The sequence below is a fragment of the Gobius niger genome (assembly GCF_951799975.1).
Source record: "Gobius niger genome assembly, chromosome: 2".
In the NCBI taxonomy this organism is placed as follows: domain Eukaryota; kingdom Metazoa; phylum Chordata; class Actinopteri; order Gobiiformes; family Gobiidae; genus Gobius; species Gobius niger.
In genome coordinates this window covers 36693956-36718158 of record NC_136853.1, presented here as the reverse complement: position 1 = coordinate 36718158, position 24203 = coordinate 36693956, and the positions used below count along the sequence as shown (strand labels likewise).

Genomic DNA, 24203 nt, shown 5'->3' with positions numbered 1-24203 from the left:
ATTATGGAACCGCAGTGACCCCATTACAGAGGAGTGATAACTTAGTAATGACAGGACAATCACAGGCAGTGCTGGAAAGTAACAAAGTAAAAAAAAACGTACAAATTATAAGTACTTTTACTTTACTTAGGTACATTTTATGATGAATACTTTTTACTTTTACTCAACTACATTTTAGAGCCTGTATCTGTACTTTCTACTCCACTACATTTTTAAATTGGGTTAAAATTAAAAGTATTTTCTTTTCAAAGTGACCTCTCTACAATGAACTGGTTTAGTCCAAGTTTAGACTTGGTTTAGTGGTTTATTCCTTTAGACCTGGATTAGTTCTTGTTTTTGACCCGAGTTAGTTCCTGTTTATGACCCGAGTTAGTTCCTGTTTTTGACCCTTGTTAGTTCTTGTTTTTGACCTGAGTTGTTCCTGTTTTTGACCCGAGTTAGTTCCGTTTTTTACACGAGTTAGTTCCTGGTTTTGACACAAGTTAGTTCTTGTTTTTTACCCGAGTTAGTTCTTGTTTTTGACCCGGTTTAGTTCCTGTTTTTGACCCGAGTTAGTTCTTGTTTTTTACCCGAGTTAGTTCCTGTTTATGACCCGAGTTAGTTCCTGTTTTTGACCCGAGTTAGTTCTTGTTTTTGACCCGGTTTAGTTCCTGTTTATGACCCGAGTTAGTTCCTGTTTTTGACCCGAGTTAGCTCCGGTTTTTGACCCGAGTTAGTTCCTGTTTTTGACATGAGTTAGTTCTTGTTTTTGACCCGAGTTAGTTCCTGTTTTTGACCCGAGTTAGCTCCGGTTTTTGACCCGAGTTAGTTCCTGTTTTTGACCCAAGTTAGCTCTGGTTTTTGACCCGAGTTAGTTCCTGTTTTTGACCCTAGTTAGTTCTTGTTTTTGACCCGAGTTAGTTCCTGTTTTTGACCCGAGTTAGCTCCGGTTTTTGACCCGAGTTAGTTCCTGTTTTTGACCCTAGTTAGTTCTTGTTTTTGACCTGGTTTAGTTCCTGTTTATGACCCGAGTTAGTTCCTGTTTTTGACATGAGTTAGTTCTTGTTTTTGACCCGAGTTAGCTCCGGTTTTTGACCCGAGTTAGTTCCTGTTTTTGACCCGAGTTAGCTCCGGTTTTTGACCCGAGTTAGTTCTTGTTTTTGACCCAAGTTAGTTCCTGTTATTGAACCGAGTTAGTTCCTGTTTTTGACCTGAGTTAGTTCCGTTTTTTTTTACCCGAGTTAGTTCTGGTTTTGACCCGAGTTAGTTCCTGTTTTTGACCTGAGTTGTTCCTGTTTTTGACCCAAGTTAGTTCCGTTTTTTACACAAGTTAGTTCTTGTTTTTGACCCGGTTTAGTTCCTGTTTATGACCCGAGTTAGTTCCTGTTCTTGACCCGTGTTAGTTCCTGTTTTTGACCCGAGTTAGTTCTTGTTTTTGATCCGGTTTAGTTCTTGTTTATGACCCGAAGTTAGTTCCTGTTTTTGACCCGAGTTAGTTCCTGTTCTTGACCCGAGTTAGTTCCTGTTTTTGACATGAGTTAGTTCTTGTTTTTGACATGAGTTAGTTCCTGTTTTTGACCCGAGTTAGTTCCTGTTCTTGACCCGAGTTAGTTCCTGTTTTTGACATGAGTTAGTTCTTGTTTTTGACCCAAGTTAGTTCCTGTTTTTGACCCAAGTTAGTTCTTGTTTTTGGCCCGGTTTAGTTCCTGTTTATGACCCGAGTTAGTTCCTGTTTTTGACCCGAGTTAGTTCCTGTTTTTGACCCGAGTTAAATACTTTCACTTCTTACTCATAAAGTACATTTTACAATACATACTTTCATACTTTTACTTAAGTAAAAAAAAAAATCTCAAGTACATTTTTGGTCCTGTATTTGCACTGTTACGAATAAGAATATTTAGTACTTCTTCCACCACTGATAACAGGAACACATCAATTTACCAGCATTCAGAGTGCAGCCACAAGAGACTATTATTCTCTTATTTAATCTTCCATGGTTTTACTTACTGTGAAAAGCGCTTTACAAATATTGACTGATGGATTTCATGGTAGTGTAATCTGTTGCAGCCCAAACCCAGGATTAGTATTTTCTGACTAATATTGGGAAAGAGCTGCCTGAGCTGAGTTACAGTGCTATCTCCGTCGTATTACCGTATTATAACTGTGCCGTAAAGTGGAACAAATATTTGACCCACATTTCAGAGGGAAAAAAATAAAAAATAAAACATGACTGCTTCTCTTTCAGTGACCGCTCCCGTAGTCTTTTCCAGCACTCATGCCCTGTTACCCGTATTTTCCCTGCTGAACATTCACTGTACTGTCACGCTCATGGACTGGACCGGTGCTTACAGCAGCGATGCCAGATGCAGACCAGATGTTTTCCAGATGAGGACATTGGCCAAAAACAAGTCAGCTGAAGGCACCACCTCTTCGCCTCAGCAGCTCAGCGCGGGAAAACTTACTGGGGCAAATCACCGTGGTTTCAGAGGTTGTTATAAGCTAAACACATTTTCAGCTTTTAACCACGTTAGATTGTTCCCTGGGTGTTGAGTTTTTACTTCATCCAGACCAGTGGTGGAAAGTAACAAAGTACAAGTACTAGTAAAAAGTACAACTTATAGGTACTTTTATGAATACTTTTTACTTTTACAGGGGTGTCGAAGTCGTTTGGGTCGAGGGCCGCAGGACTGTGGCCTCATAAATAACGGCTTACACTTATTGTGCTTCATCAGCCTGTGTCACATGTTTCTCTGCATGAAGTCATTATTCATTCACTACACATTCGATGGCAGTAAGTTACTACTGTAGCCACAGCGGCCCTGGGGCAGACTGACCATTTACCACATGGCTATAACGTCCTGTTTATATCCTGATCTCTTATTATGTCAGTGCCCTCTGCTGGACACATGTGGAATTCTTTCTTTCTTAAATTTAAGCTGCCCCCTGGTGGCTGGAGTGAGCAAACTGGTTATTTATTTTAAAATCCATAACTCCGCACAGGAATGGGCTACAGACTTACTTTTTTTTTTGACATGCTTAGGAATTCATGTTCCTTCTCAAAGGGCCACAGAGATGACCTTGACCCTGACACGTGTGTTTTAGAGCCTGTATCTGTACTTTCTACTCCACTACATCTTTAAATTGGGCTAAAAGTAAAAGTATTTTATTTTCACGGTGACCTCTACGATGAACTGGTTTAGTCCCAGTTTAGACTTGGTTTAGCGGTTTAGCCCTTTAGACCATATCTGGCTTAGACCTGGTTTAGTTTGGGTTTAGACCTGGTTTAGTTCCAGTAACTGGTTTACTCGTTTAGACCTGGTTTGATTAAAATAAAATAAGTTCAATTTTTTTTTCTTTTTTTTCCTTTTTTAATATGAAGACAAAACAAAAACAACAACATATCACCACGTAAGTAGATACAAAACATTAAAAATAACAAATAAGACAAAAACAAAAAGATAAATAACAGTAATAGTACATGTTAGAGTCAACTCAGTTCCATTCAGAGTTCCAGAAAAAAATCCTTCACATTAAACTCTTAAATACTTTTACTTTTTACTTATAAAGTACATTTTACAATGCATACATTTATACTTTTACTTTGGTCAAATTTCTATCAGACACTTTTACTTTACTATACTATGACTATTTACATTTTTGATCCTGTATCTCCACTTGTACTTAAGTAAGAATATTGAGTACTTCTTCCACTTCCTCCACTGATCCAGACATATTTCATTAAAACTCTGCCTACGTGAAAACAGTGTTGTTCCACCAGATGATGTCATGAAATGTCACCCTCTTTCTCTGTGCGTGTCTGTCATTTAAAAAGTCCATACAGCTTCACTTAACACTCCACTAAAACATATATTTTGATTGCATCTATGGTTTTAGGCTTTCTTTAAAATGATTCTCAGCAGCATGAGCCCTGTACTAGCACACAGGGCATTCTGTGGGCACTGAAATTGGTTGTGAAAACGTCTTTTTTCTTCTTGTTACAAATATCAATACAGTATCTAAATGATCCTTTTAAAGATGCTTAAACTTTTAATGAATACCCGTGCATTTGATTCAACTTGACATTGAAAGCAAATTAAAGAGACATGCTTGTCCTGTATTTTAGAATAGACTTTTTTTTTCTTTTGCCCAAATTACCATTGATGCCTTTAGTTTTAACACTGACCCAGTCTTTGACCAAAATAAGCCACTCTCAGACACTTGTGCTGAGGGTAAAAACAAAGGATCGGTTTACACCCACGAGACCCCCTGGTCCCCCCTCCCTCTGCTTCCCACGCCCACAAACTCTGCGAAAACAATATTTCAACAGATATGGCGTTGCTGTACTTGGAATGAAGCGGATGAAAATGGTCTGTGTTGATGAAAACATAAGTTAAAAATAATAATACTCAAGTAGAAGTGAAAGTACTGTTGCCGATAATTGTTTTTGAACACCATTACTGCAACTATCACAGGTTTATAGATCCACGGGACGGTTGGAAGGTGAAAATTATCATGAAGTAACCAAACCAACTGCTCTTGAATCACCCAACAAGTGACAAACAAAGTTACCCAACAAGACAACCCTCGAGGGGCCCCTGAAGCGCCCCCTCCCACCACCACCAAAGCAAACACAGAATAAGGGTCTACATTTGGTCCCATGCGGTCACCCTGACATGAAAGCTCCCTGCTGGACCCCCTGACAATATCCAGCTGCACCCCACTTCTCCCAGTACCCACACATCCACCTGAAACCAAAGACCCAAAGAGCTCCACCCCGGGCCCCCGCCTCCCTGCCCCGGGCCCCCACTTGTGGGCCTCCACAGCTGAGCCAGGGCTCCCATGGACGCCCCTCCCACTGACACACAGACCCTGTTTATGTGTCACTCAGGTTTTGGAGGGGTTCAATGGTGGTCTTATGTACTTCTCACACCCTTCCCCCTTCACATTGAGCGTCATGTAAACAAATGAACTCAGATGCAAGGAATAGATACAACCATACAAAAAAAAAAGAAAAGAGCATTCAGCATTTTTCCTACACATTAAGGAAATACAATGTACAAAGGAAAAAGGAGCAAATGAGTTTCTCCCCTCACAACTTTGCATCTTATCAGTGCCTGTGTTAGTGGAAAGGGAAGGAGGAGGACACAAGCAGTGAGACTATGCATCACTGCTGAATTGTTGTGATTTTGTAAATAGTGATGATACTATAGCAGAATACTCTTGAATGACTCTTGAATTTAGCACTTTGTGGCACAGAGGTTTGTTCATTGCAAAGTATAGTACCTGTGTATGTCGCCTAAACATACACAAATCTAAAACACCGCTATGATCAGTCAAACAACTGGTCTTATTTGACAAAATCCTGAAACATCGATGCCTTCCAAATACTGAATTCTGTAAAGCCTCGTCAGACTTAAAAATCAAAAGAGAGGTGATGTAAGCTGCAGAGGTCCTTCTCTTTGGGCAAACAACAGTTTCTATAGATTACTATCTACAAGTGTGTGCGTATACACATCTTTGCGGTCAGTATACGCTTAAATTAGAGGTGACACCATGTTGCAAGGAAAATGAACTGGCCTATTTGTTTTTCAAACGTTCAGGCGAGGAGAGATGTAAATACCCCCCTTGTCTGCTTGTTGTTACATCATTTGTCCGCCCTTGTGCCACATACGTAAACACACTCACACAGCTTGAATAAATGTGTTTCATTAAATAACCCAAGTACAAAATGAGGAAACTCCCCTGATATCAGTTCACTTATAGCTTCCTCCAGTTCTCTATGATTGAGCGCATCAATGCTCACAATATTACTGAAACTTACAAACTTCTGAAACTTGCAAAATCCACCTTGTCTATTCATAAACTTTCAGGTTTCATGTTACAATCCGGCGTGGCGTGTTTACATGCATGTATCCATGTGTCCATGAGCTGTAACGACCACATTAACAAACAAAACAATACATAAATGTTGTCCCATTGTGAAAGTGCAAGACGAAGTGAGGATATTCTTTTTACAGTAAAATATAGGGATTCATTGACCCTTATGCTCTTTTCAGATGTGCAATTATCTGTTACCAAATTCCAAAGATCACATTTGTTTATTTATTTTCTTGGATTAAAAGCTAAAGCCATAAGATAGAACTATGGGGGTAAGGTTGTATTATGGGAAATCCAACATTTTGGGAAAAGAAGAAGAAGAAGAAGAAGATCTTTATTTATAAAAGGTAAAGTGCATGCTTTTGGTGAAAAAACAAAACTCTTTATTTCTTGTTTGACCATAGACATTCCTCTACATGAATGAAGCTGCATTAAGCCCCCATATCTTCAACAAGTGCCCGGCTGTAATCATTTCAATGGCACCATTTTTTCCTAATCTCTTTTTTGGTCAATCTTGTCATCATCTTTCCCTTAGAGCCACAATGAACTGAGTGACTGTTGTCTTCTATTGCTGCTAACGTAATCAAAGGGCAGTGACCGTGGCTTGGGAGACAATGGGCTTAGTGACTGTATCAACAACAAACCCTAGCATATACTGCGTTCGAATCATCGGGATTAGGACAAGGGGAACGCCAAAACATACACAACACATGAGGGATTAGGAATTCAACATGGGACAATTAGGCGTCTAAGTAAGTCCAGGGCAGACACATGACAAACAAGTAGCAAGTGTTTGGGGAAGACCCCCTTGGCAACAGATTAGAGGGCGTTAGGGAACTGGGATGTCGTGCTAATTCATCAATTGCCAAACTTTTTCGGTCAATGACCACTTTAATTAACAGACAAAACATTTGGGATCCCCACTGTAAGAAGTTATTAGAGCTTATAAACATTTTAAACATATAATTTACTATTGTTCATTAGAATCCTTTCTTTCTCTATAATTTCACACAAATGTTCTGTTTTCAATCCAAAAACACACTAAATAACTCAAAATTTGTCTTGGGCCTGACCCCCACTTTGGGAATCCCTGTGCCAATTCAATGTAATAGAAGTTGCTAACTTAATTAAATAAAATGAATCCTTCTTTTGGATTTGGACATCTGAGATACATACGGTGTTCCTTCTAAAAGAGTCCAAAATGAACAACAATTTATTCAATTTAAAGTGATATCAGTCTGCTCTGAGCCGCTGTCACCGGCTGATAACGCTACATACTCTGCTGCAGCAAAGTACGTATTGTGTGATTAGACACATGTGTTATTTAGACAACAGTGAGTCCAATGTAGACACACATGACAAAGTGGAATCTAACCCTAAACTAACTATGTCATTCTTTTGGAACAAAGCGTTTAGCTAGAAATATATAAAAATATTTTGTAGTTATACTGTGTTGTCTGTTATATTTAACGTATTCATAAAATTATACCCAAGTGTGAGGAGTCTGTCAGTGACACAAACAACGATCTGCTTTTTGGTCACTTTTGCCTTTTAATAATAAATAATAATAATGCATAGGTTTTATATAGCACTTTTCACTCACTCACTCGCTCGCTCACTCACTCACTCCATTCACCCAGGCTTCCTGGTGTTACCAAACGGTCTCCCATCCAAGTACCGACCAGCCCTTCCTGCGTAGCTTCCAAGGTCTGACGGATCGGGCAGAGCAAAAGAGTTTGGTCACAAACATTATCCATTATAGGGCAGTTACATCACTTGGCCTCTTCATAGAAGAGCATGAACCGATGGCACGGTGCAGGCAAAAGCATCTGTAAAACTAGTACACAGTCAGATGTAGAGCTGAGGAGGCATAGCTTTGAGGCCTCTCAAACTCACCATGTGAGTGAAAGAAATGCACTTTGGACGTTGTCTGTGTGTGTTATAGTCGTGTACCTGTGGAGTATAGGGTCAGTATGTCACTATTTTAGCAGATGCAGATAGTAAAAGTATAAGAACTGTTTACAGGTGCCCCTGCAGTTAATTACCCACAAACTATTAGGCTAATGAAAGCGATTCATTATGATTTTATGTCACTTTGTTCAACTGGATTATGTACAGTATTAAACTAACATGAACTAATTTTGTAGTATCAAAATGTTACAATTACAAACCAGTTCATTCTAACAAGAGCTTTATAACCTAACCTTTTCGGCTGAACTGATATAACACAATTCTTGTATGACCTAAAAGAGCAATCCGTATGTAACTTTTTCCACCTACAGTCTTTGGTCCAAAGGGGGCTGTGCTAAATGTACAGGAGTGGCTGACTGTCACGTTGCAGTTCAACGTGACTGGAGGAGGTGGGCGAGGAGCCAAAACAGAACGTGATGCAAAGCCAACACGAGAATGTGTGTCACATTTGAGCGAGAGGGAAATGGCCGCCATTACAAAGTTATTTGACCTACTTCTGGAAGCCCAGAAGGAGGAGCGGAGCAGTGCATAATACAGTTCAACGAGCAGAGCGCGAAACAGAGAGTACAGTGCGAGCAACAGGTCAGGCGCGTCAGGAGCATCAGGAGCATCAGGAGCATCAGGAGCAGAAGCGCAGGCAAAACGCACGACTTGTTACATTCAATTGGGTAAGAGTGAATGTTTTACTTATGGAACTAAGAGATTTATAATTGTATATGATTTGATTGCTTTGTAGAAAAGTTTTGTGAACAAAAGTCTACGATTTTTTTTTAATTCTTTATTTCAATGAGCCTATTTTAATGACAGCCTTGTTTTACCTTGTGGCTTAAGTTTTGATGGGTCCCACGTGACAGCCGTGGAGTCCCGTAGGACGTCCCCCCGGCTAAGTCCATCACAAACAAGTTGTCGCTATAAGAGACGAGTGCAATCCTCCTGTGGGCAGAGTCTCCTAGAGTTTTCAACGTGAGCGTGTTCATTTGTGCGGATAGTCCACTGACAGGAACACGTTTTGTTGCGCTGCATTTGGCCTCAGCTCAGTTTGTGGTATAATTCAGACCTTGGAGTTTAGCTGCCAATGGTAAGGTCATCTTCATTGTATTTTTTGTTTGTTTTATTTTGCTAATGCCACGTCGGGGCGTTGTCATTCGGCCTTAATAGGTTGTGAATATAATTACGTTGGATCAAGTTGCCTTACTGGGTCTGACAAGATGCCGCATATCATTGACCCACATCTGCCGCGCGCAACTGCGTCACCAACACTTTCCCCTATGTGCGCCAGGCGTCAGACATGGACTGAGAGGTTTTATTTTTGAGTGAGTTATATTGACATAACTGTTTTGATTGAAGGTGTATTTTGTTGTTGTTGTTGTTGTTGTAGCGTTAACGGAGGGAGGGGTTTGATGGTGTTTTGTTGTGCGTTTGTTGGGCAGCCACTGGGAACCTGATCCGCAAAACCGCGCCCACTTCGTTTTCGACGCAAACAACTTTCTCTCGAAAAAAAACAGTTCTTTAATCTGAAAAGCAATTATGTTTAAGTTAAATTAGACTTAATACATTTGTAATTTTATTTTTTAGACCAATTGGGCCTCGCTTGGTCATATTTGAGTGGCCGTGAATGTGGTCCGTTACATTTACGCAACTACAAGTACTTTAGTAACTTTTTGATGACACTGTGTAGCGAGTAGTTTTATCATTCAGTACTTTTTACTTCTACTTATGCAATATTGTAATGACGTATCTTTCACTGAGTACTTGCGCCACTGTGAGTAAAATTTCCCCCCAAGTACTTTTTTACTTTTACTTGAGTTGGCCTATTTATTAGGGTCACGACTTTTTACTTGTACTTGAGTCAGATTATTTCAAAGTAAATATTTTAGTTACTCTACCCCACTCTATGTCAATGTCTAAATGTCAAATAATTGCAAAGGCGGGTAGAACTCAGGCACATTAACTCAAGTACATGAGTAACTTTTTTGGAGTACAGTAAATGTACTTTGTAGAGTTGTTTTATCATACAGTACTTTTTTTTTTTCCTTTTTTTTTTACTTCTGCTTGAGCATTATTATTTTGAAGTAGCTGCTCTTAAATATTTATTTGTTCCACATTATTCCATGTTTTTTGTGTGTGGCTTGACTGGTCATATTTGATTCCTGATATAGTGTGAAATACATTGTTGTTTGTGATATTCCTCTGTGTATAACATAAGCCTAACATTTTGGGTGGCGTACCTTTACCTACTTATTCAGGGAAAAGAGACGTACAGTAAAACTCATTTTGTAATCAGGTCTTGATGATATTGGGGTTAATCTTTTCACGCTGATAATGAGGTCATTTGCACCTGTATTCTGACATGTGAGGGTAAAGTTAATTAGACGTGTGAAGCTGAGAGCCAGGACTCGGCAGCGGGGCTCTAATGAACTGTGGCAGGAGCACATTCCTCGTAAAGTCTACACAGGTTTACATCTTTGACTGTGTAGGTACCTGGCAGGTGTAGAAGGGCCCATCTGTCAGTGAAAATCACTTCATGTTCTGATTTATTTGGCGCTGTTCCGATGCCTGCTCCAGCAGTAGTTACTCAGCAGGTTCAGAGCCCACATGCGTTTAATCATATAACGCACTCCTGTACATGGGGTGGGTAAGTCTTAACTTGCATGAGGGTGTTAAACTCGCTTCACGCCTCATTTAGAATACAACTCTTTCTCACTGAAGTGTTTTGTGTTTTAGAGACTTGGCCATGGCCTCTCCATCAGCATCAGCGTCCGACTTGGAGCCGTCCCGTCCCGGTGGCATTGAGGCCCTGCGGCTGAAGGCGGGTCCAGTGAGGAGGAACCTGTTTGGGCCGGTGGACCACCAGCAGTTGGAGCAGGACTTCCAGAGGTTACTCCACATGGGTGTGGAGTTGGCCAACAAGCGATGGAATTTTGACTTCCAAAGGGACACGCCCGGCCCAGGCTCCAACGTAGAGTGGGAGGTGCTGAGCGGCCAGGAGGTGCCAGCTTTTTACAGCAGGTGCACGGTCCGACCAGCACGCATGGGAACAGGGTCCAAACGACGCTACTCATCCTCCGGGGAGTGTTCTACAGTGTCCAGCAGCTCATCCGCATCTGAGGAGGAGTACTTGGAAGTGACCACCAGGGAGTGCTATAAGCTCCCATTGGGCAAGCGCAGACAGGCTTCCATCACAGGTGAGACCAGCATAAACATCTTATATAGTACACAGTATATCAAACAAACTTGCACAAGTATATGTTTAGTGACTGAAAACTAATTTGGCCTTGTTTTCATTTGCAGATTTCTTCCGAGTGAAAAAGAGGAGACTTCTGTATAAAGCGTCGTCGTCTCGGCAGTAGAAGCACAAAGGGGAAGTCATGGCACTTAGAGGCCATCATCCCTTCCACTCATAAACTGACTGTCCTCAAGCTCAGAAATCATGGGCATAAAAACACTTTCAACACATTTGTTTTCAGCACAAGGAAGCTACCATTCAATCAATATCAGACTCTACGGTTTTGTGCATAGTATAAATATTGTGTGTATTTCTTCGAACTGCTTTCTTCTTTGACTATACTGTGAATATTTTTGATTGCACTCTTAAATACCAACCCAGGCGCTGTGTTTGAGCGAGTCCTGGATAGTTATTTGTCTGGGTCTGTGACCTACATCCTTGACCTTTTCTCCTCTTGCTAAAGTCGTAAGAGGTCATGAGTAGATAAGTTACTATTCTTAGCTACCCCAAAGTCACAGAGTCTCAGAGGCTTCAGAGTCCTGCCAGAGCCCTGTCACAGTCCTGTTACAGTCCTGTCAGAGTCCTGTCAGTCCTGCATGACTGTGATTAGCTCCAGGTCAGGGGTCAGCGGTGGAGGTTAAGTGTTGAGGTAATGCAGTCATTACTAAAGTGACTTAAAACTAAATAATATTATGTCTCTTATCTATTATTAAAAAGTGCAATGTGTAGAACTGTATAGATGAGGTTTTGTGGAAACCTGTACTTGCCCCTAAAAGGTCTTTGACTGTAAGACAATCAAGGCTTAGACTCTCCACCGTTGCCAATTCAAAATATTGTTCAGCCAAAATAATGTAACAACATCTGCTTTTCTTATTTTTGTATTTCACACTTATCCTCTTCTGGGGTTTTGGAGACGTTTGGGAACAGTCCAGTACACTATATTGTTAGTTGTATGAGCTTTATGCTCTAACATGTAGCATCTTTACTCATTGTCTTCATATACACTGTAGTGCATGAAGGCAGTGCAATGATTACTTGTGTGTCTGTGTTAAAGTTTTGAAGTTGTGGCAGCTGAGGCAGTTGAACCAAAGAGGAATCGCGTACATTTAAACTATTGAAACTCACCCTCTGAGACACTGGGTCTGGGTCCCGTGCAGCTAAATCAGTTTGCAAGTTCATTAGTGATGTGAGACCTTTCACTGGTGATGGAGTGGTGACAGTTCCTCCTTACTGCAGATTTTGTGGTAATATTTGGATCAAAAGCCATATTAATTCTACCTCATTATGTGATACTTTAATAAAAAAAGAAAAAAGAAAAAAAAAAGTGAATACTCAGGTTGTTTGTAACCTAGTGAAGCAGAGACGAGTAGTGGATGTTTTGATCTTAAATACAATTCCCTACGTTAGGCAGAAAGAACAAAGGAGGAAATCCTTGTTTGGGTCTTGAAGTCTTTTCTTTCTATTTTTCGATGGGGAAGAACCAGCATAAAACCTCAGCAGATCAGACTTGGGATTTCAATGACCGATTGAGACTCACTCTTGTCTGCCTATGCCTGTGTTTCTCCACACAACTGCCTCAGCCACTACCAACACTGGGCCTGCAAGCAGTTGGCAACACATTAACTCAATTCTGTGTGAGCTATTTCAAAACAAGTGTATGAGATAGCGCGCATAAAACAATATGAATCTATATCTATGTATCTTTGACATGTGTTTGTCTTTTCACATCTACAAATTTTATCTTAACTTATTTGATTGTTTGTGTATATGTAAACTCCTGTATAAATACTATAATGTTTAAACCTTTTTTATAAGCATTGTGGAAAAGAGACCTATTTTTATATGCTAATCCTAAAAAAGACAAAACAAATTTTCACTTACAAATATGGGCATATGTTTTGACACTTCCAAACTTTTTGTTTTTGTTTCCTGGTTTTGTTGCCTTCCTTATTCCTCTTCCTCAAAATGAATGGACAAAACCAAGTTAATCTCATTCACAAGTTGCAGCTATACAAAATGTTTATGTTGTATATGCATGAATGTATATCTTTGTATAATTGTAATTTATGTATCATTGCAGTATGCCCATTATGTTGTATCTGAATTATGTTCCGTTATTGTAATATTTGCATAGCCATAGGCATGAGAAATATAAATGAATGCTGGGATGTTTGTGCACTGTTGCCTTATATCACTGGTATCACATTGTGTGTTAAAGGAGTAAATTCAACTTGTAATCATACAATGGCTTGGTACATTTCTTTGCTGCAGTAATATAACTTCAATGGCTTTAATTTCAGAAGTAAAAACAGTTTGAGGTGGGTAGAGCAGCCAAAAATATGTACTCAAATAAGAGTAACATTACTTGGAAATAATTTTACTCAAGTACAAGTAAATAAGTGCTTGGACAAAATGTTACTTGAGTACAGTGAGCACTGAGTAACTGAGCGGAAAAGTCTGATTTACTTTTAATGACGCCATGAACAGTGTGAAACAAAACATAAAATCGTATGGAAATCATGATATTTATGAAGAAAATTCCAAGAAAATGGCATAACAATCGAAAAAAATAAAATAAGTCTAATGAACAAGGTGCACGAGATGAACTACATCTATTTCATAAATCAAAATGAAGCATTTGCCACTTAAAAATTTACTCAGTGGAAAAAGGAACACACATTTTTGTATGTAAGAGTAGAAGTAAAAAAAGTATGGTTTCTTCAAAAAGTACATGTGAGAACTACCCACCCGCAGGTCCTGAGCTTGGATGGTCTGTAGCTGTTGGTGTATGAATGAGAGAGTGAATGGGTGACTGTTTCCTGACTGTAAAGCGCTTTGGGCCTGATAAAGGTAGAAAAGCACTATATAAGTTGAGTCCATTTACCATTTGTACTTATTAGCCCTGATGATCTGTACAATTACCCGTTTCTCATTGATGCTGCACCAGATGAAAACTGCTGCTTTAAACTTTATTGACTGGATCTTTGGGAGGTAAGTGGTTGATGGAGCAGTTATATGTTTCGTCCTTTCTGTGCTATTTTACTAGTATTGTGTATTTTGTTGTTGTTGTTTCTCAAGTTGGTATTTTCTGTATAGAGTTCGGTAATGTGATGTCATATCGCTAAGCATTATGGGATTTGCAGCAATTGTAAACTAATGGAGATTTCAGAAGTTAAAATACTGGAGTTATTGTTCACATTAAAACACTTGGACACCACAGTGAGTTAGATGTGTTTACCAGCAGTACCTCAGCAGCTGATGTTCCATGGCTTTTTTTTCTCCACTGTTTATACTGTTTTTAGATAGTGTTAGTCAATGGAAATGTATGCCAACAGCTGCAAAGATGGCGGATCTCCATGGTAACTGTTGTTTTTCCCGAACTGTATAAAGCAAACATGCTCCTGTATGTGTCTGTTTAGTTAATTGTGTTTTATGGACCCACTCATAAATGAGTGGGTCCATATATTACTATATTAATAAATAAATATAGTGTGACAAATGACCCTTGTGTCAGAGTAGTACAGGTGAAACTCAGAAAATTAGAATATAATTAAAAAGTGCATTCATTTCTGTTATTCAACTTAAACTGTGAAACTAATAATATAGACTCATTACATGCAAAGTGACATTTGTCAAGCCTTCGTTTGTTGTAAATTGGATTATTATGGCTCAGCTTGTAAAAACCCCAAATTAAAAATCTCATAAAACTAGAATATTTTGAAAATGGACTGTAAGCCATAATCATCAAAATCATAACAAAGGCTTGACATATGTAACTTTGCATGTATGAGTCTATATCATGAATTAGTTTCACATCTAAGTTGAATAACAGAAATAAATTAACTTTTAATGATGTTCTAATTTTCCGAGTTTCACCTGTATGTGCTGTGCTATGTTTGCAAACCATTTACTCATAACATAAGAATACAATGTGCTTCCATTTAATATTAAAGAAGTAAATTGCATTTACATTTCTTATTTTGAAACACAGTGTTGTGCATAAATACAATTTAAACAAAAATAATGCATCACAGATTTTGTTGCACATTCAACTTAAATCTTTAGGTACATTCAGTTACATTGTTTTGGCAAATAAAGAGACAGTGAGGTCACCTAAAAGGAATCAGTCCTGATATAAGGCCAAACAAATACAAATAAAACGAAAACAGTGGCTTCTGCTACCCAGGGTAAACTGGTACTTTTATACAAGGTCAAGGTCAAGGTCAAATTTATTTATAAAGCACATTTACAACAACTATCGCTGCCCAAAGTGCTGTACACAGGCAGGCTGTATACAGATAAATATACGCAATTTAGGGCCATGTCCGAAAGGCTAGTGTTTGTCAACATTGGTCAGTTATTTGAAAACATTCCCCGTGGTTTAACATAAAAAAAATACAAACTTTTTCATCATAAAAAAAAAAAAAAAAAAATCATTCATATAAATAAAAAAGTTCACTTCCAACAATAAGACATTTGGGGGGAAAAGGCAATAATCAATCAAAACTTCTGTCAGTATTTGTACTCAAACGTTTCTTGGCATAGATAACTTATGATTCATAAGATGTAAACTATTTGGTAAACAATAAAATATAATGTAAATAAAATGTGTGGAATGAAGACCACAAAAATACCTGCTTCAAAATAACATGCATTGCACTAAATAGTGATTTGACCCTGATTGAAAAAGAAAACACACAGGCAATCATTTAAAAAAATCAAAAAACTTAAAGTTTATAAAAATCCAAAGCCTAAGATTAAAATACCTAAATTGGAGGCGACTTCCAAGCATCATTCATCTAGTAATTTGGTGTTATAAATCTGAATTTGTGATTTGGACACCAGTGGTTACAGTAAAACCCCTGACTAGAAAACATTACATTACCCCTGATAGTGCAATGTTCACATTTCAAAATAAAAGCCATAAAATACACTGTACATACAGTATTTACAAATCCTCACAGGTACTCCACATAATCAGTAAACATTCCAAAAGCCCCGCAAAAGCTTTTCAGTCATTTTCAAAAAGCCCTGATTAAAATGCCCCACAGTATGCCCACTATACTGTATATTTACATCCATTGAGGGTTTTTAAACCTTTACAAAATTTGAAGGGCACCGGGCCTGGATTCTTTCAAGTAGGCACTTCATATTGTTTCTACAAAATGTCAGTGTAAAATCATACATATATATACTTTGATTAGTCCTGACACGGCTTTCTCTAAACTGTCACCTACTAGGGAGTCAAGTTGTCGTGTAACAGCATATTAGAACTTTTTCATTTTTAGAGCTGTCGTTGGGAGGCCCGTCTGTCCCGCCATATCGCCCTCACCTCTCTGAAGATCAATGGAGAAATGAAGACAATGCTGCCCCCTGTCTGTAAAGTAAATACATCTTTCAGTTTTCAGTTTCAAGTTTCAGAACAAATTACATCAAAAAGTGCTGTCTTTGCATTTGTCTTTTATAACATGGTAACGTCTGCAGTTGTAGCAATCAAACAATGAAACAAAGTTCAGCTGTGTCTAAAGAACTGATCCTTTTAGAGTCGCTGTATGAACTTACCATAACAACAAAGAAGTAGAATACACACATCCAGCCCAGCTTGCTTTCAATCAGGGACACCAGATACTGAAAAGAATAAGACACAGTTCAGATATATTTGGAATAAAATAGAGCGCACAACGCAATGGGCCAAATCTTGTGCCCCGTGCACAAACTCCATGGGCGTAGGTGAGCGTGGGGACCATGGGGATATGTCCCAATATTTCAGAATGGCCAAGTTGTCCCCACCAACTTCATGTGGAGATCTTCACATTGTGGGATCTTTCACAAAGACTTGACTCAGATGTGGCACTTTAGGCTTGGGAGAGGACGATGGGCATTACAACACTTTTTGTTTCGCGTTGATTGGTCAAATATTCATGGAGATATTCATATTTTTGGGTTGCAACGGAGCTTCTGTCTGTGTATGGAACCTTATTACGTGAGCCGCATGACTCGTTTATTTATGTCGGATGTTTCACTCAACAACGATCAGGAAATGGTATATGCTCTATAATGTATTTTATTAACAAGTTAAGTGGGAGAAGAGAGGAGAGCAGCTTCTGTTCCATGTTCTCTGAGCGCAGCAGTGAGGGGGAGGGGCAGCACGGGAGATCAGAGACCGATTTTCAGTTACAAAAACAAAACAACTAAAACAAAAGAGTCACATTCATATGGCTAAGTGACGATGTTTGACAAGTCTGGAGACATTAACTTTGTATTAAAAAAAACCTACGCCCATAGCAAACTCTAACTGAGGTGTGGTTTACAAGCAACACTGAGAGCATTCACTTCCTCGTTTACATCGCTCTACCTAGTGTCCTTCCTTAAGCATTAGAGGCTCTCGCAGGTCAAGCTAAAAACTTTATGAACCCCATCGTGAGCTTAACCATGTTCCTGTCTTGAGAGAAAGAGGTAGCCAATAGCCCGTCCCGCAGTGGTGCGGATTGGCCCTTGCTTGGCTGTAAACGCGAAAAAACACATGCACATGTTCATCCCTCACTCCCCCACAACCCCTCTCCCCTTCCCGGCCGTGGAGTCTGGTTGGAGGAAAAATAGTTTCTCCACACCAAGTACTTCCCACTTAAAATGCGCTAAGTCTAGAAGCTAGGAAGCACAAGATTGGGCCCAATACATCATACTTCCTTTACCTGTCCCACGGCAGCTCCAATGCTTCCTGTCCCATCGACGATACCAGTGACTGTGGCCAGTGCCTCCTGACAGCCCCGGAGCGCGTCCTGTCTGCCCAGGTCGGCAGATATGGCAGAACTGATCATGTTCGATGGACCACCAGTGAAAAAGCCAGTGGTCGCCAATAAAACCGCATTAATGACCTTGTCGTTGGGGGAATCTGGAACAGTAGAAAAAAAGTGAAACAAATCCAACTGAAGACAAAGAAATGTGTCTCAAGTCCCAAATTTACTTACGGCTATATCCTACTAGAGCTCCCATAGCAAACAGCAGACTCAACGCCAAAACTGGAGATCTTTTCCCCATGAAGTCAGATATTAGACCCTGTACAGTCCCACCTTGTAAAGATGATGACAAAAAACAAAAAATACTTTCATATTCCAAAGTATCTTGATAATAATAGTAGACTAAAGTAAGGTTTCCATCTCACCAATAATTCCTCCAACATCATACCATACAGAAAGGCGGTCAGCCTCGGCTTCTTTCCAGCCAAAGTTGCTACTCAAGTAGAATGGAAGCCAAAAGAAAAAGGAGTAGTTGACTAGCTTTAAACATGCATAGGCCAAAGAATACTGCAAAAGATACACAATACATATATTAAAATCATGAATAGGTGATTATTTAAAGAGAAGAAAGTGAGGGTCAGCTTACAGGTAGCACTCCTGGGAGACAGAAAGCCTGACAGAAACCTATGGCCTGTGGGGTCTGTGGGGGCAGCTCTTCTTGCTGTTGGATTGTGTGGTCGCGCTGGGCGTAGACCTCCACCTCCACCTCGTCCTCCTCATCGCTCATCAGAGGTCTATGGCTGTCCGAGTCTGTCTCCACTGGGCCCAGGCCTGTCTCAGTTTCCAAACTCAAACCTGAAAGACATTTTCAATGGGGACAGTCAGTGTTGGTGTCTAACAGTAGTGGAAATAGTTAATAGGTGGGGACCAATAATAAAAAGTTGAGTTTCTTGCTAAGTAAGCAAAGATAGAGAAGGTATAGAGTTTAGCACCAAGTGTGGTAAGTTCAAGCAATATAAGAGATATCAAAGTTTATTTAAATTGATAACATAAGCAAATTGTTTTGGCATGGCAGTAAAATACGCTGTTAGCTTGTGAAGATACATGCACATACATACATTTACAAGTGTCTATGTGACTACAGTAGCACGGTGAAACAGAAACACCCAAAGGCTTGGGGGCATTTTCTTATTAAAGTACATACCAACTTCTTTTGGTGATGTGAGAAGGCCAAAAAAGACCACAATGCCACCAGCGAACTGCACCACGGAAGTCACCAAAAATGCATACTGGAGAAACAGGAAAACAGATTATAGGACTGAACGCATAGGACGCACAAATGATGCGTTACGATTTTATTAACTTGCCTCGTATCCATACTTGAGCACGCTGGAAGCCAGAAATGCACCCAGGATGTTTCCAACAGAAGCGCACGCACTCCAGAGACCGAAGATGAAACCACGTCTAGACAAACAATGACAAATGCACAGGACATTCAAATCATAAGTGACAGAACTGAGGACTAGAGGCTAATCTTACTTTTAGAAACCCTATTTTAATTATTTCACATAACCCATACAACATACCCAGACTTCCCAAACCAGTTTCCCATCACGGCCACAACACAGGGCCACACCGCTGACTGCAGCAGGCCATTGAGCACCCACAGCCCACAGTAGAGGTACACATTATAGATCTTCAGCCATTCGGTCACAGTGCCAAACAAAAATTCCTGAAACACCAGACAATTAAGCACGTTCTACTTTCACTCTTATCAAAACATCAATGGCATGGTGATTACTGAGGTCCAAAGGTCATTGTACTCACCACTACGGCCGACCCACACAGCCCAACGCACAGCACATAACGGAGATTCACCCTGTCCCCAATCACTCCACTGAGGTACAGACCCTGCATGGTCAAAGGCAACAACAAAACCATATTCAGGGAATGCTGCGAGGAAGTTTCAATTGGAATTGCTAGATTGCAAAGACAAAATGGTACTCACCACAGCGTATGAAAAGAGGAAGATGGAGTCCAGTGCCCCAAGAAACAATGTGGCCTGCTTTTCATCTGCGAACAGGTGATTATCCTCCCAGGTCTAAAACAATAAAAAACATTAAAAAACAACATTCGAATTGATTTAATTCACCAAGCACTGCTACTATTGATCTGAATAAGCTGTGTTATTATACCTCTGAAGGAGAGAAAGCAGAAGAACTGCCATTTTGGAGCGTTGGTGTCCACTGCGCTGAAATGCTAACTTTTACGTTGCTGAATGTCTTCCTGGATGAATGTAGTAGCACATAGCTGGAGGAACACAAACCGCCAACGTCAACAACGACTCAGAGGACACATTTTCAATCTAGATGTAATTTTACATGTGAGACAAGTACTGTGATAGAATAATGCAACACTAGGCAAGGAAACTTTATTTATATCACGCATTTTGTACACAATGCAACTCAATGCGCCTACTACAAGTGGACCTATGTTCTAAAAACGATGTAATGTAGAGTATGTAAAAAGATGTTATATTATTATACAGTTATAGATCGCAACCAGAAAAGGGAAAACAAGTCTAGTCTATGTACAAACCATTCACTACTGATTGACAGACTCTGGCCAACAGCTGCTATACTGATAGTAATGTCATGACCACACTGGAGTCTTTCCACAACCACTGAATTAAATATTAACAATCTTCTTTGAGAATGCCATGCACACAGAAACAAATGACTCCCAAATACAGGACTTGAAATCGAAACAGCACACGGCATTTAACTTTTATGAGCAAAAACTAAGTGTTTTTTTGTTTTGTTTTTTATTATTGGTGATCTGTTTAATGGATAACTCCAAGCAACTGGTAACTGATAAATTTCCAACCTTGGCAAAGAAAAATGATTTGGGATTTCGCTAAAACTGGTAATTACACACGATTTTAGATGTACAAGCTGAATACAACAATAGTGGCCCCCAATGGATAAAAAAAAGCAAACCTGAACTTATGCATAACAGTACTTTGGACCCGAATTAACAACTTTTTTAGTGACAGTGCAGGATTTTAGAGGCAGTTGTGGTGAAGAGGTCTGAGCTCATTCTACACATTAGGACATGGCTGGATGTAGGGGGATGAAAATACTTAGTTTGAACATTTTTAAACTCTGTATAGTCCCTTTAACTATCACATGCTTAGAATTATATATGCCGTTAAGTAACATTAATATTATAATACTCTTCACCACTTTCTGAATTATCTATCTAAAGAAAGTCAACTGAGACGTGTTTAATATATGTATTTATTAAACACGTCTCAGTCGACTTTCTGACATCCTGAATATCTGTGGTCCATGCCAACTGGAGGTCCTTCAGGTGGTACACAGGGTCATCTGCAGTTTCAGAATTTATTAATTAGAGATCATTTCAATGATTTTGTAATGAGTTTAAAAGCATTTTTGGTTTAAATTTAGATGTATGTTAGACCCAGTTTAATCAATCTGAATTTGATCTTCATTGAGGCCTGGTGGTACTTGGAGAGTCAAATAATTTATGAGTAAGGCTGGGTACGAGTACAATTTTTTGATACCGGTACTTAGTTTACGATACCCATACCGGATCGATACCTATACTAAAATATTTGTCCTCTAGAACCAGAAAAATAACACTAATGTTAATTTATTTATCATTTATTTTAGTAGCTCGCCAGGCCTTTCGAGGTAGCACGCCAAAGACTTTCTACATCTCAATACGTATGACAACTCAACTTTTAGATGCATTTTGTGCTTGTTCTGAACATGCGGAACGCAATCTGTGAACAGTTGGGTCAATATTGTAAAGTATAAGCACTAAACTCAAGTCATTTTCTTTGAAATTCTATCTTGGCAACCAATTCTCTAGGGTGTAGTCCACCTTAGTCACATTTTAGACAAGTGTTGTTGAAGCACGAGTAGCTCTCCGACGTTCTGGTTGTGTAAAAGTGGCTCGCCAGGTAAAAAAGGTTGGAGACCCCTGCTATAGATCTATTATTTGTCAGTACCTGCTTTTGACGCTTTTATTTTTTTCGATAACAGTAGTACCAAAACTATCTTTTTTCTTTATGAGGTAGCATTTGTGGTTCTCAAACCTCTCACACGACTGGTAGTAGATGCGATAACCTGGACTGCAGAATTAAGGTTGAAGTTACTTTTCTGATTTTGAAACTAAAATAAAACTCTCGCTAAAACCTGCACCTGGCTGTCATATCTTCAAATAGCCTGACATGACCCGAGTTACCCTTGGACCTTTGACCAAAACGGCAAGCGCAAAAACAAAGAGGGTATTCTGAGCACACTAACGGGGGGCAAAACCATGATGAAAAAAAGCAAGGGGGAAAAAAAAAGAGATAATAAATAAAGAATTACCTAAAAAATGTGAGAGCGAAAGTGACCAGGTGGTGGTGTGTGTACTGTGACTGGGAGCCACAGCATGAGGGAGGCATCACAGGAGCAAGGCGGGAGGCTTTTGGTGGAAATGGGACAGAGGGAGGACTGGCCTGGTCCTCTAGGCCACAGGAGACATGTCTACATAGAAAAAAAGGAGGGGAGCATGATTAGTTTTTGTGAGTTCAACACTTTTTTTCTTCATCTTTTCTTCATTCTTAAACAATATACGACTAAAGCAAAAATACAGTTTTTTTTTCAGCAGCTGGAGTATAAACTCATATAAAGGGGGTAGTGTTTGCTGCAGGTACAGGCCAGGGATCTTTCAATGGCACTACTGTACTGTGCACTACAGCACCCCACTCTGCGGCTCAACGAGCACAGATGTTACATAATGTGTGTCTGTGTGAGAATGACATACTGAAGTGTTTAAGACTTCGTAATCTCATCAACACCATTTTCACTTTCCGCCAAAGCCTAATCCAAACCATTTGCATCTATCATCTTAGCATTTCTGGGTTGTTACCACACAATTGGTGGGGGATGTAAAATGCAATATCATGATTTTAGTGAGATATGATCAGCTACTGTTAGACAAGAAGGAATCTAGGAAAGCCATGCTAGTTTTATGTTAAATAATGTCGTTTCGAGGTCTGTGATTCTTCCTTTGCGCATCACTGCCTCATCATCAAGAAGACACGCAAAGGCAGCTGGCACTAGATTTCTGACATATTCTCTGGACATTTCACGGAGGCATCAAAGCCTTACATAGTTTCACCGTAAAGCTGCAAATGAACTAGATTGACGCAATAAATCCCTCACCTTTCGGTCCGATGATCGTTGTTCGTGTTGCTTTCAACATTTGTGTTTACTGTGTTACTCTTCTTTCAACCACGTCAGCAACAACAATTCATAGCGTCAGTGCTGCCCCCGCAGGACAGGAGTGAGACGACAGGTTTTCGCCACACGTCTAAAAGATTAAATGCTGGTAGAAATACAAAGCACATAAAAAAAGGGGGTTTTGTGCAAGCTTTTATCGCTGTTACCCACCACGGAACTTAAAAAAAGAAGGAAGAAAAAAAAGAAAAGAAAGAAAGAATAGCGTGTTTTCGTTGATTATGTTGTTATATGGCGACGCAAAAAATCTGAAATGAGGAGCAAAAAAGTCTACATCGAGGAAACAATGGTGACTGCGGTCTTCCTTGTTTGTTTTAGTTGGCCATTATCTATTTCACTTTGTCAAAAAGGTTTGTCAGTTAAAACTATTCTCAAGTTATTATGGAAAAGAAATATTTGGAAATTTGTGAAATTAGTAGCCTATTGTCCCACATATCAAAAAACTCTATTTTACTGTGGGCTGAGAAGTGTAGAAATTAGACAGGGCCATCTCTAATGAACTCTGTCCACAGTGCGGAGCTAATTCATAAGCTATCATTCATTGTGCAAGAAAGTTTCAGTACCAAAGAGAGAGAGAGTGAGAGAGAAAGAGAGTGAAAGAAGGGGGAGAGAGAGAGAGAAGTGGAGGGAGGGTGAGAGAAAGAGAGAGAGGGGCAGGGAGAGAGAAGGGGAGAGGGAGAGAGGGAGAAAGAGTAAGAGAGAGAAAGGGGGAGAGAGAGAGAGAAAGAGAGAGAGGGTGAGGGAGAGAGATGGACAGAGAGAAGGAGGAGGGATAGAGAGAAGGGGAGAGGGAGAGAGGGAGAAAGAGTAAGACAGAGAAAGAGAGAGAGATAGGGAGAAAGTGAGAGAGAGAGAGAGAGAGAGAGAGCGAGAAAGAGAGAGTGTGAGAGAGAAGGGGAGAGAGAGAGAGAGAGAGAGAGAGAGAGTGAGAGAGCGAGAAAGAGAGAGTGAGAGAGAAGGAGTGAGAGAGAAGGAGAGAGAGAGAGAGAGAGAGAGGGGGGAGGGGAGTGAATGAGGAGGCAGATCATGCATTTTGGGATGGAAACCAAAATGTGCAGTTGTGACAAGGGGGATGAACGCAATCACACAAGCAGATAG

The 24203-nt window shown here is 39.8% G+C and overlaps 2 protein-coding genes across 3 annotated transcripts; one reads left to right on the top strand and one right to left on the bottom strand.

The window, feature by feature from the left end:
* The first annotated feature begins 8291 nt into the window (after window positions 1–8291).
* Window positions 8292–13255, top strand: cdkn1d (cyclin-dependent kinase inhibitor 1D). Of its 2 annotated transcripts, none has more exons than XM_079552057.1 (4): window positions 8292–8495; window positions 10552–11012; window positions 11119–12193; window positions 12228–13255. In XM_079552057.1, exons 2-3 carry the CDS (start codon window positions 10562–10564, stop codon window positions 11175–11177), a joined length of 510 nt encoding a protein of 169 aa, XP_079408183.1. In that variant the 5' UTR covers window positions 8292–8495; window positions 10552–10561; the 3' UTR covers window positions 11178–12193; window positions 12228–13255. The 2 variants fall into 2 exon arrangements, with proteins under 2 accessions (XP_079408183.1, XP_079408184.1); XM_079552058.1 differs by lacking the exon at window positions 8292–8495 and adding an exon at window positions 8877–8905.
* Window positions 13256–15790: 2535 nt separating this feature from the next.
* Window positions 15791–23138, bottom strand: slc37a3 (solute carrier family 37 member 3). Its single transcript, XM_079551306.1, has 14 exons — window positions 23031–23138; window positions 22191–22349; window positions 19986–20100; window positions 19799–19891; window positions 19618–19701; window positions 19377–19522; window positions 19158–19254; window positions 18995–19079; window positions 18437–18645; window positions 18216–18357; window positions 18022–18123; window positions 17746–17945; window positions 16616–16681; window positions 15791–16430 (listed from the first exon to the last, which is right to left on the bottom strand). The coding sequence occupies exons 2-14, from the start codon at window positions 22265–22267 to the stop codon at window positions 16338–16340; spliced, it is 1509 nt and encodes a 502-aa protein (XP_079407432.1). The 5' UTR covers window positions 22268–22349; window positions 23031–23138; the 3' UTR covers window positions 15791–16337.
* Between the last annotated feature and the right edge of the window lie 1065 nt (window positions 23139–24203).

Bases quoted from the DNA above. Each gene is read 5' to 3' on its own strand.
- cdkn1d (XM_079552057.1), top strand. From the start codon at position 10,562: ATGGCCTCTCCATCAGCATCAGCGTCCGACTTGGAGCCGTCCCGTCCC. The intron at 11,013-11,118 runs GTGAGACCAGCA...TTTCATTTGCAG, and splicing joins CAGACAGGCTTCCATCACAG to ATTTCTTCCGAGTGAAAAAG.
- slc37a3 (XM_079551306.1), bottom strand. From the start codon at position 22,267: ATGCCTCCCTCATGCTGTGGCTCCCAGTCACAGTACACACACCACCAC. The intron at 18,646-18,994 runs GTATGTACTTTA...AATGTCTTTCAG, and splicing joins CACATCACCAAAAGAAGTTG to GTTTGAGTTTGGAAACTGAG. The intron at 18,124-18,215 runs GTGAGATGGAAA...CATCTTTACAAG, and splicing joins TGATGTTGGAGGAATTATTG to GTGGGACTGTACAGGGTCTA.